At 34.8% G+C, this 13,512-nt stretch overlaps 1 protein-coding gene across 1 annotated transcript in view; it reads left to right on the top strand.

Annotated features, from left to right (window-relative positions):
- The window catches only part of Cntnap4 (contactin associated protein family member 4), a 307,565-nt gene extending 297,624 nt beyond the window's left edge, over positions 1–9,941 (top strand). The window contains exon 23 of the mRNA XM_087204279.1: positions 4,935–9,941. Within this exon, the coding sequence (XP_087060405.1) occupies positions 4,935–4,957 (23 nt within the window). The 3' untranslated portion in view covers positions 4,958–9,941. The remainder of the gene's footprint in view (positions 1–4,934) is intronic.
- Positions 9,942–13,512: the final 3,571 nt, after the last annotated feature.

The following is a 13,512-nucleotide window of genomic DNA, read 5'->3' as shown; positions in this document are numbered from 1 at the left end:
GGAAAGATTTGAAAAAGGAAATAAGAAAAAGATAGTCAACCAATTTCATCCTAAATGCAAATAATAATGGACTAGTAGACACATTAATTACTCTTTCGATGATTTTGTTTCATTTATTTTGTACTTGCAAGATTGATAGCTCTCAATTCTATGGTGACAATATCTGCAGGTGGACAGTGAAAGAAGATCGAGGTTACCAAATCTATCCTTGTTAGCAATTATTGGCAAATGTATTAAAAAATTGAAAGTAAGTAATAATATTAGAACATATAATTGTTTTCTCTAAGTGAATTCATACTAAGACTCACAATATCCAAATTCTAATGTTAATTTGCCTTTCAAAATTTTAGCCAGTTGAGGTAAATTGCTTCACTCAACTTATTTGTAAGAAGAGTTCTGATTAAACTATTTGATACAATTTTGATAGTTTTTATAGCATAAGAGTTATGGACTGTGATTCATGTTGAAGTTATTTGTGTAGGTTAAAAATGTCACCAAGAGTCAGTGGTAAATTAGATTTTGAAGAACATATTAGAGACCCAGGTGGCTTCTAAGATCTCTGAGGGGAGCTAAGATTATGTAGCTCCCTGAGTAAATTTACACAGTCAAGGAAAATGTATTTCCCTATATTAGATCTATGGGTTGAGTCACTGAATGCTTTTATCAACAAATCTGGGTTATTCCTCAAGGACAACTTGTTACCTTTTATGCTATCATTAATCTAAGATGATGCTAAGAAACCGCATGTTGTTAAATAACTCTTCAGTAACATGATTGACTTTGAATTTAAAGAACTATTATATAAATCATGTACTACACTGGGGCACAGTACTCTCTCATAGTTTTATGTAGCTTAGTAGGTACTAGCCAAGAATGTATGCCTTCTTTACACAGCTATAGGTTAGACTATTTAACAGTGTTGCTGTCATCAGCTAAAATGAAAAGTAAATTTGTACTGTTTCTAAGTATAGGAATGCAATCAATATGGATCTCTACATGAAGTGATCAATTAGTTTCTGAATATTGCATCTATAATTATAAATACAATCATAATTAAATGTACATCAAATTCTGTTGGCAGAATTTACTGAAAATATTCTCTGGAGCTATTAAGATCAATATAATTTCTTTCAACGGTTGACATTCTATGTACTAATGTGAAATTATATAAATGAATATTTTACTGAAATTACTTTCTTTAAGACTTACTCTTTCTGTATATTTATACCACAAATTTGATTCATAGTAGAAGTATCAATTTAACAATTTTGTATCAATTTTATGGATTATTACTGGCCTTATAAGTTTTGATTATACTGACTATAATCCGACTGAGGTTATCTAAGGTAAAATTTTTAGTCATTTCCAACTGGATATGTGTGGGGAACTGAGCCCTGTACTCCTATGCATAATGTACTTAACTGTCTGCCCCTCACACCTTTTTAAACCTATTGACTAAAGACAAGCTGAATTTTGCAGTAAGACCCAATTATATTAGCAGCATTTTTAACATACTAATGATTACTTTTATACACTCATAATTGTACTGCCTTCTGTGGAAGTAATGCTGTAGTGTTCCTATTAGTCCATAATGGCTGCCTAAAATATTTCTTATTGGAGGTCAGGAAACCATGATGAGGTCAGTTTGGGTTAAACTCAAAAAGAATAGAATGGAAATAGGAAAAATTATTATTCTAAAATTGTAATTTTTTTTCTAGCATTTGATCTGTTTGTAATCTGGCTGAAATTGTGTTGAAGATCTAACAATAATTTATATAATTGTTTCTGGGAAAACGTGCTATGATTATAAATAACGGGGATAAAATTATTTTTGAAACAGTCCGTTATTTAAATTCTCTTCTGTCAAAATTTTGTGATTAGTAGGTATCATGTCATTTTGACTTCTATAACAAAATAGCTTATACTGGGTAGTTTGTAAAATACCAGAGCAGAAGTTTGTCGTTCAGTTGGGAAACTGTAGAGACAAAGCTCAAGGAGCCAGAAAACTGTCTGGTGAGGGCACTCCTTCTGCTTCATAGATAGCACTTTTCCACCATCCTCACATGATAGAAGGGATAAACAAGCTCCAGGGGCCTCTTTTTTAATGGTACCAGCCCCATTCATAAGGGCAGAGGTCTCGTGACCTAATCGTCTTCTACAAGTGTCTCCCTTAATATGACTTCGTTAGAGAATGGCCTTCAACTTATGAATTGGAGGGAGAAGCACTCAGACCATGGCAGCAAGTAGTGGTGTAACTGAGGCAGAAAGAGCTCTCACCAGCTAACTGAACTGGATTTTGTACAGAATGACAGGACCTTTGTGGCCATCAGAGTCCCCATCCAGTCACCCATTCACTGAACACTTGTTCATGGAGATGCTAGGCCACAAGCAGAGTGCAGTCATCTTCCAGGGTCCAGTTTAAGGGAGATCAGAAATATTGTGAGAAATTCTAGGACTCAGAGGTCACACATTCTGGAATATCTCACACAAGTTAGCAAGTCAGCCCCAGGGAGGATGTGATTCCAACTTGAGAAGGAAAAGGAATCTAGGTTGGTCTAGAATCTGCCATAGAGCCTTCCTGTCTTAGGAAATTTTTACTTTTTCAGATTCAACAAATATTTAATTGAATTTATCCATTCATAATTTAAAAAATACTTTGTTAGCAAACTACTAATAGAAGTGAAATTCATTAATCTAATGGTATCTCAAAATCCTACAGCAAACATTTCTTTAAAAAAAATAAAAACACTATATTAAAAGACACATTGTCATTCAAGACACTCCTTGCTTCAAACACACTTATCCCATTATTCTTGCCACTTTCTTTTTTAATTAAAAAATGTTTGTTTGCTTTGGTCATACAGATTAATGGGTTTTATTTTGGCAAATGAGTACATATACGTAACCTACTTTGATCACTTTCTCCCTCCCCATAACTCTCTTTGTCCTGCCACCCCCCCAGCTTCACAGTGTTTGAGGGCAGATTAAATGTATATCTATATTTAGATAATTTTAACAGGGATCAGAGGGCTCATCATTCTCATAGGTCAGACCAATAATCATGGAGACACAAATAACCAATATGCAAAATAAATTTCCAAATAAACCATATGTCACAGAGTCCCGCATGTTTTAGGAAGCACACCTAGGCTGTTCACCCTCCAGGGCATACTTTTCTGCCCAGTGTTAAGTACAACTTTTAATCAGACTGGTAATTAAATCATCATATTTATTAGAAAGTTCAAAGTCATCCTGACCTCTGAAAAATTATCCAAGACTCAGAGTGGGTTTTTTAAATATAAATTACTGCACATCCCTTTCAATTTTTCCTCTCCTCCGACTAGTACAGGGCGTATCTCACTGTGTTTAGATATTCCTCTTTCTCACATGCTGCATTGTGTGGAGGTGGCCTTAAACCACATTCGACCCTGGCATTAACACATCTTCAATCACCACTGAATATTGTGAACACTGGAAGGAGGTATACATGGAAACTGGGCCCAAATCTCTGTTCTATCAACCCTTTCACTATGTAATATTATAAAAAAAAACCACTTTAAGTGGAAAATCATGATAAACACACAGATTCTTAACAGGGTTGATTTTTAAAAGTAATAGAATTTTGAAGATTAACATCTGACATAGGTGAGCAGCTAGTCTGTGGTTGATCCCTATTATTACTGTCTTGCTACACCGGCTCTCTTCTTTCTTCTACCACCACTGCCAGTTTCTGCACTTGGAATTTGCTAATTTTCTACACAGCAAACTGTCATTGGGAAACCTGGTTTCCAACTTCTTCTAGGGAAAATTTACATCTAATGTACATATAGATTATATATGCTTATTGATAAAAGCAAGGAGTGAAAGTAGATGAAAGTTTTTGGAAAATAAAATAATAAAGTAAAAATATAATGGATATCAGAAAATTTAAGGTGAGATTGGGAAAAAAATATAATTTTCAGAAAGTAAAGCTTATAGGTGGGCAGATAATGCATAGGGTGAGAAAGAAATGAGAAGCAGTGTTTTATGTAGGTAGTGGTTGCATTTATTTAGACAATTTTTAATCCAAAATATCTTTCTATGGGTAGCTGATTTACGTGCATTTAAAATGTGTTCCATTAAGTGGATCTGTGTTGGTAAACAGTGAAAGGGAAAGGGGGGGAACAAAAGAAAAGCCTAGTCCAAATTTGTAGCTTTTGCTAATGCCTGTGGTGTAAACATTCCCACCACAGTCAATGTTAAGCTACCAATTTGGTACCACTAAATGTGGAGTTGAAAAGAAATTCACAGCATTGATTTTCTTGTGACCCAGTACAACTGGCTCCAGCACATGTCTGCTTTTTCAACTTTACCAAAGAAAGAAAGTGAATGCCAATGGCATTGTATTTTTAATGGTGACCGCAAAATGATTCTGAATCCCTGTGCTAGGAGTTAAGTGGACTCGATACTTACTATGTTGCTGTCTCTTTATGGACTTGAAGGCTTCGTCTTAGGGATTGCTCATTTCCTTCTGAGCTCCTTGGCTTCAATTACGGTTAATTGTGACCATAAAAACTATTAATCATTTGGCAAAGGCTACTTCTGAGTGGGGGGAAATCAACAGAATAGATTAACACATTAGGTAAGTCATAATGGCTTTTTCATTATAAAATTTTTATTAGAAATAGCAAGACAGCATATAACAATCAATTTATTATTTATATTAACATTAAGCAAATTTTAAAAGAATATGAGCACAGAGGTACAATTTAGCTTCCAGTCAAATTCTTCTATATTAAGCTTCCCCCCTCCCCCCATGATATGTTTGAAAGAAATTCATTTTCCCTCTTGGGCACTGCTTTTGGTGTCGGAAAACAAAGGTCTTGACATTTCCATACATTTCCGTACATTTCCCTGAGTCGGTCACCCCACGGTCCTCTTTTTCCCTATTGTAGGTTTCCTCAAATACTTGTCCTAAGCCCCTCTTTGAGAGGATCTAAGAATGTGTGGGAATGGAGGAGCCAGCCGGAGTGGAAGGGATGTTCCCGCAAGAAGGTACTGAAATGTCAAGCAAGTAAGCGAGCACGCAAGCACAAACTGCGCCTTTTCATCTCAGCGGTGGTGAAGGCCTCGGTCTTCCCAGCTGGATCTCTGGACGCTTCTCCTTCCAGAGTATAGAAGACAATGGGCAGCAGGGACAGAATGGTGCTCTACGCCCCTGATCGAGAAATCAGGTTGCCTCCTTGAAGGGGTCTAAGAGCATCAGCCAAGTTTTCTAAGAAGCACTTCTGTGAGACTCTAGCATCAAAACGTGCCTTTTCTCATGCAGCCCCATTAGCTGCTCTCCGGAGCTGGTATTGACACGTTAATAGAGAGTTATCCATTGCCTTAGAAGCAAACACGTTTTGGGTAAACATGGGGGCAGTGGGTGCCCCCGAGAATTTTCACCATCAGCAGAGGCCCTGAGAGTTGAAGCGATCGCACAGTGCTGGCACTGAGCACAGCTGTCACTAGAAGCTGGCTTGTGTGGCACAGGTGACCCTTGGGAGGCAGCTCACTGTTATCCAACTTACTGCACAACTGTGGAACTCGCACCTTCCGTGTAAAAGGCATGAGCTCTCATGTAATTGTTAAAATTTAATTTTAAAATGTTTTATTAGTATATATTTGCATTGCATAACGTTTACATTCCTTGTGTGGAGTCAGCACATGTACATAAATTTCAGGCATATAATGTGTTATTATTGCTTATGGTTATGTGATACATTTGATCTCCAGAACTTTTTCATCTTCTTTCCTTCCCTTCCCTCTCCCTCCACCTCTTGACCCCCTTCTCATTTAAGAAAGATCTACATTCTTACTTTCTATTGTTTATCCTTTATTTCACTCTTCATTTATATTTTGAGTTTCTCATACAAGAGGAACTATGTGATTTTAATGTCCAGAACATGGAAAATATTTTTGTTCCCTCCCTCCTTCCTTTCCTTTCTTCCTTCCTTCCTTCTTCTTTTCTTTTTTACCTTTCTCTCCATTTTATGGAGGTATGGTTGACAAAAATTGCATATCTTTAAGACGATTTTTTTCATGTACATATATGTTGTGAAATGATTACCACAAAGGAGCTGAATGGCAACCTTTTACCTCACATAATCGTGTGTGTGTGTGTGTGTGTGTGTGTGTGTGTGCAGAAAAATCTTAACATCTCAGCAAACTTCAGGTATATAATACATCATTATTCATTATTATTTTACAATATATCAGATCTCCCAAACTTACTTTATAACTGAAAGTTGTACATTTTGACCAACAGCTCCACATTTTCCCCATCCCCAGCTCCTGGTAATTAACCTTATCTTTTTTTTTAATGGATTTATCTTTTTCAGATTCTACAATAAGTATCATCATGCTGTTTCTTGAGCTTAACCAAAAACTATTTAAATTTAAGACTCCTGGAAGTTCTGATCCCTGAAACTTTGTTATATTCGGCTCTATTTTACTATAGAAAATCAGTAAATCACAGGGTGACTCCGGTGAATGAACTGAGTTGTAGGACTTAGTGCCACAGTGTCTTATTGGACATTCAGTCTTCTTTAGGTTGGGTTTGGAGGTGAAAAATCTCAGTTTTAGAGCAAATGTATATTGTGCCCAAGAATTTATAGCTAGGAAGTAACTTAAACTTAATTATTTGAGGCATCTAAAAGGCTAATGTTTTACTACCTCTGATATTGAATATATATGGGTTAGACATTTAGGGAAATTACCAAGTGGATTACTTAGAGTCTGTAAATTTATTAGGTTTCTGTTTTACTTTTGCTTTCAGTCTAACACAACTGAGGTTATCACACAATTCTGGATTAGGATTTATACCTCTGTGATAAAGTGAAAAGGAAGAAATTAATATTAAGAAAATGAGAACTGTGGAATTCTTTTCCTTTAAAAATAGTTGACTATTTGAAACTATTTTTAAATTTTTGGTTTTTCCTATCTTTGCTTGTCTCTTTTTGTTTGGTTATGTATTGATTCCAAAGGGAAAAGCTAGCTTTTAAAATTCTGTGATCTGTACGGTGAGCAGATGCTTATGATGTCTCCTTGTCCTCAAGGGAAGAAGTAGAGAAGACAGGACTCATTGGTGAGGGCCTGAAATGCTGCAGAGCAAGTGAGTATTTAGGGCTTAATATCTTGGAAGCCCATTTGGAGGTGCTGATTTAGCATTCCACCCTCATAGGGAGAATTGATCCTCTTGTCCTTGCCTGAAGTCAGATAGAGTTAGATGAGATGAAGCTGATATTTGTCTGCAAGCTCACACAAGCCAAATGTTAACCAGCTATTAAAAACTGAAATAATGTTATCTCCTTCCTAGTTTCAAATGACAGCTATAGCAAAGGCTCTCGGCACCCCTCAGACATTCTCTGCCTTTGGAGTGTTTACTTATATTATTTTATTTTATAAAATGTATTTCCTACTGTAAGAACCTATAAAAAGGATTTCCATAATTGCTTTGCCCATGGAAAAGTATAAAGAATGCCTAAGCTGCTGTGGTCCAGTTATTTGTCAGACACACAAACACAGCAGTTCTATCGGACAATGTGGCAATTTCCATAAAGTCTTCACAATTATATATTATAGAAATTCTTTCACTATGTAATGAATATTTTTATTTCTTGATTCAGTCTTATGGTAGCAAGATCATAGTGGGATTAAAAATGTAGATCATTTCTATTCTTTTTAATACCATCTGGGTTTCTCTAATATATGCCACATAGATGTGTGGATTGTAAAGATTATAAAAAGTTGCTTACTTCAATCTGATGATCTTTAGAAGGATTTGATATGTAATTAGCAGATCCATTCTATCTCACTTCATTGAATTTAGATAACTGCTTTATAAATAGGAAAAATATAAAAAAGCTTCAAAACTTTTCATGAAAGTATGTGTACTATTATTTTTAATGATAAATGCATGCAATTTACAAAATGATGGAAAATACACATGGGTAATAAAATATTTTCCCACATCTCACCATCCAAAAATAATCATTATTTACATTTGGTAAAACATATTCTAGTAACCTTTAAAAGCATGTACACAAAATCTGAGATAGATAAATGATAGCTATATAGAAAAAATTATTCAAGAATAAATTCTATATTTTTAAATAAAATAATTTTATTGAAAAAACATATACAAATGATAGAAAATGTAAACTGTACAATATAACATATGATCTTGTCACTCCAAAAAGGGAACTAGGAAATGCTTCAAAGAAAATGTTGGAGCTGGGTAATCAAAGAACAAGGAAGACATATCAAGATGAACAAAGTTGTATGCATGTGTGTGTGTGCAAGATAAAAGATTTTATTCAATGAAAGAAACATTTGTGTTGTAGAACAATGACTGACAGTTTTTAGATTAAAAGAGGTGAATGGTGGAAGCAAAAATGTAGTTATCAGGCTATCTTAATTCTCTAGTGAGTGATGATGGGATCTTTTGTTTTATCAACATCCTTACACATTACTTAGTCAACTCATAATGTAAACAATTCAGGGAAAAATAGTTAACTGTAACATAGAAAAATAATACCTGAAATGAAACAGAGTGTGGTTCCATTGAAGGAAGTTTGCACAGAAAGGATATCTATTTTGATATGCAAAGTAGGTAAAATGCAGGAAGATAGCATGAGAATTAATAACAAATTATAAGTAAAGAAAATAAAGACATTGTCCCAGAATTTCTAGGTAATTGACTGTGATGTTCCTATATCAGAGAATATTTTAGACCTTGATAAGATATTCAAACTCTCACAGACATCTTTTGTCAAGGAAATAGGTGAAGCATATTATTAAGATGATTTCTGTCAGAACTACAGAAATAGAATTGATTCACAAAAGAAATCATTGAAGACTATAGCCATGAGAGTAACTTTGCAATCATGTAAAATCTATAGTTGTCAGTGATGAACCTCTGAGCCCACAGTTTGACTGGTGTGTGTGTGTTTGACAACCAAGCATATTTAATCTAGTGTGGAAATCAATATCATCTTTGTTGTCTTCATCTTCATTGCAAACTGGTATGACCACCATGGAAGTCAGTATAAAGATTCCTCAAATATTAAAACTAAAAATTTGATTTTATCCAGGTCTTTCCCTTCTAGATATGTCTAGCTATCTTCCCCAAAGAGTTAAAGACATCATATTACAGTAGCACATGCATATGCAGGCTCATAATAGCTAAATCTTGGAAGCAGCCTTTATGTCTATCAACAGATGGATAAAGAAAATGTGGTATTTATACACAATGAAGTACTCCTGTGCCAGATAGACTTGAGTCATTTATAGGAAAATGCATGCAAGTTTGAGACCATAATTTTAAGTGAAATAAATTTTAAGTGTTTAAAGATAAACAAGATTAAATATTGCGTAGTTTCTCTTATATGAAATACTCAAATTACAAGTAAAGAGTAAACTAAAAGATGGATAATGTGAAGTGTGGAGATAGATTGTTCTCAAAGGGCAAGGGGAGCAAGACATGGAGAGTGGAAGAAGATAGAGCAAGGGGATTAAAGAAAACCTGCACTGACTCTACACAAGGAATGTAAATATTGTATATACTGCAACGTGTACTAATAAAAATTTAAAAAATAATCACCATTGAGTTCCAAGCACTTATATACATTTGGAACTGCAACAGCTCCAAGAGTTTATAATGGTAGTCAAAGAACAAGGAATATTTTTCGAGATGAATTGTTTTATGTGGCTATGTGTGTTTGTGTGTGTGTGCATGCACATGTGTGCATGCATGTGTGTGTATCTAAAGATTTTAATCAGTGAAGGAAACATTTGTAGAACAAGACTGGCATTTTTTATCTTTATTCTGATATTATCCCCTTTCTTAAACCATGAGAAAACATGTTGTCAAGTGACTTATGTTGGTAGCCCTAATAAATCCTCAAGTCCCTACCAAACATGTGTTTTGGGAACTCATGCTGAATTCAAACATTTGAAGCCAACTCAGATGATGAAGCCTCTTTTCTGCCTGATGCCCAGGGATGGAATAGGAAAGGGAGGAGAAAGCTCAAGGAGATGGATTTTGGCACAATGGAAGAAAGGCATCATGAATAGTCTGTGTTAATGAAATAGCACTGTAGACTCCCTTGAGCCCCAGCTATGACTAGACACTCACGCAGGAAGAAAGGTGGGGTGAGTGGGTACCAGATATGATTCCAAATCTTTTCATCTAGTAAGACGTCTGATCTTGGTCATGATATTATACAGAGGCCCTATTACTACCATTTCTATTTTATACATGAGGAAAATAAAGTATGCATAGTAACAGATTAACTGGCATCATGCCAAAGGTAAGAATTGGATTAAAACCTACACAGCAAGCTCCAGAGTCAGTCTCTCTCTTCCTGGGAATGCTTCAAGCAAGGAGAGCACATAGTTGAACTAAGTGAGTTTTAAGTTCCCCTCTGACCTTGAGACTTGATCCTCAGCTGACTGAGGCATTCCTATAGCATGCACATAGATGGCATCTCCTTGATACTGCACTGCCTGCCACATCTGGAAATACTTGAAAAGAACTATCTTTGAAGGTCATGCATGGGCAAGTGCTATAATGTGAAAGGAATTGAAATCCTAATTTGAAGAAATGCTCCATTTGCATCTACATACAGCTATATAATTTATGACAGGGAGAGCTTTCAGTGAAGATAGAAAGTTTTACAATGTGAGTGATTTTTCATTTTCCAATCTCAACAGGAATTTGGATATCAAAGAAAAAATTAATCACATTATTAAAGTAATTCAAGATACTGTTTCCAAAGTTTTCTTTTTGCACATATAAGTTCCCTATCATGGGTTGTAATTCCATTATAATAGATAACTGATGTCTGTAAAAATGACAAATATCAAAAACTCCACCAAAATTATGGCCTATTTGCATATGAAGTAGTTTGCCTACCCAACAATTCCCATAAATACTAGTGGGCTACTTAGAAACTTGAAGAAGCACATCAGAACACAAACTTCACAAACCTTTCTGACATTCGATCCTTATTACAAAATTTTCAAATCCTTTTTTTCTCTTCTCTCAATTATTGTGTATGGAAATATCGATAATAAAAGTGAACAAGTCAATAGTGTGCTATCCACACCTCTACATCTTGCAACAAAATACAAGATCATCCAGAAATAGAAATATTACTAAATATGTTTTTATTGAAATTATTCTGCAAGCAGATTTTTATCTGAATATAATAAATAGATATTTTGCCATTCTCACGGAATAGCATTTTTTATCATCTTCTCCCTTCAGTAGGCAGAGAATAGCAGCAGTAGTTACTGAAATGAAGGTAGTGAGATATCAGTGTGGAAGGTAATGTGCAACCTGGTTCATCTAAATACGTTAGGAAATTTCATTTCCACTATATAATAACTCCTATGAGTCAACTTTCTATCTTAGCTGAAAACTGTCACTGTCATAAATCATAAAGCTGCAAATGGAGCACTTTTTCAAATTAGAGTTTTAATTCCTTTGGAAGGAATCAAATGCAAGTTTTTTTTATTTTATTCCCACAGGTCAGCATAACTTGTCAAGTTTAGTTATAATCAGTGTTAAAAACATAGCTGCTTACATTTTGTTCATCCAAACTACACAGCCAACTAGTGGGGAAGTTTCCCTTCAGTAAAATGGGAATTTCTAAATGATTGCTAATTTCAAATGGGTCTTTACATGGGAGCAGTGATTAAATAATAATCAACTATGCAGGAATAATAACCAACTTCCAAAGGTGAAATGGTGCCTATGCACACAGGTGTTTGTAATTTTTCATTAGAAATTTCAAAATGTACATCATTCTTTCTTATAAAGGAAAGATTTCTCCAAATCATGCTACTTTTCTTCTTCCACATTTTACCAAAAGAATTATCATACAGTGGAATTTGTGGAACTACATTTCCTTAGAGCTCAGGAGTTAAGTGAATATTCTACAAAAGCCAGCTGAGCTTTTCTTTTTTCCCCCTCCAAATTTCAGGCTGAATGTTAATGAAGAGCACAAAGGGATAAGAAGTTCCAAATGGGTAAATTTTCTAGAGGAAAGCCTGTACTGAATGCCTGGTATGACAGTTTTTTAAATAATGGTATCCAGAAAAAAATTGCACCATAGTTTAATTTTTTACATCTGAGTGTGACTAAAATTTAGTATTTTATTTACATCAGTCCCATCTCAAGTTCTATTTTTAAAAGCAAGTGTCACGCGTTTTCAAATACTACCAACACTAATAACTTAATGAAAATGACCAGGCATTTTTCATTACAATTGCATAAAGGAGATGATTTATTGTGGGTTTCAAGGTAATTTTTAGATGCCTGGACATTTTACATATGTACAAATATTTTATGCATAAAACATAGCTATAGAAAGAGTTCTCTACTTAATGAAGTGTTCATAAATAAAAGCAAATTATTTTCACTAAAAATGGATACTTTCTACTGAAACGATTTCAACAAGAGAAGGGTAAGAGCCATATATCAAAAGTCATATTAAATCTGAAATTCCTCTTGCCAGCAGTTCTATATTTGTCTCTCTCAGAGTTTCCAGATGGATGTTAGATCCAATGAGATTGTGTTTTATAGTGGCAATTAGTATATTCTTAGGATAATTTTTCAATAGTAAGAAGTATGTATACTAAGCAAGAAATTCATTTTATTTTCCTATGTGACTGAATAATGACAGTTTGTTGGGAGCTGGCCATTCAGTCCAAAGAGCCAGCTGGCAAACAAATCAAGACAATTTTTGGGTTTTTTTTTTCTTGGCATTTTGCCTATATGTTGAATGCAAGAGATGCTTTTTAAATTATAGGACAAAATAGAATCTTGGGCTCTAGCCTAGAGATTTATTAATGGTTATTGAGATATCAGATCAAAACCAAGTATGTGGTTAAAGTTGCAATAACAGGTGTCTAATTTCTCCTTCTCATGGTAGTCACTGTTTAATAATTTGTCTGTAGTTTCTAAATCTATGTATAATTTATATCTCAGATCAGGCAAAAGTGGAACTAAAGGTAAGAGTTTTTGTATAATTTTATGCTTTATTATACAGTTTGAGGTAAAAAGTATCAGATTAGAAATGTTCACACCTTATCAAAAATGTCTCCTAACATTTGGGAAAATGGATATTGTGAAAATGAAGTTAATTTTAGAGACTGCGATACTGAAACGAATACAGTAGTATTCCTAAATTAGAGATCTTTATGTGGCTTAAATTTAAATTACTTTTCTGTCTGCATGGTGATGTTGTGGGTTAGACCAAACTCAGGCACTGTCAGTAGATGTTGGGCAGCCTATTTTGCCCTTCTACGTGCTTGTGCTTCCATCTGTAGCTGAGCTACCAGCTGCACAAACTGTATATGAATCAAATTCTTACGTGGATGAGGCGATCAGCCCATTTCCTGGCACATGGCATAGGCCAGTGATGGGGAACCTTTTCCAGCTTTCAGTGGTACAAACAGCCTACTGCTACATGCATGTCATAG

Source organism: Heterocephalus glaber, unplaced genomic scaffold (assembly GCF_053883595.1).
Source record: "Heterocephalus glaber isolate CG9 unplaced genomic scaffold, H.glaber_assembly_v1.0 deba00000071, whole genome shotgun sequence".
NCBI classification, from domain to species: Eukaryota; Metazoa; Chordata; class Mammalia; order Rodentia; family Bathyergidae; genus Heterocephalus; species Heterocephalus glaber.
The sequence above is the reverse complement of the archived record's forward strand: the minus strand, read 5'-3'. Positions and strand labels throughout refer to the sequence as shown.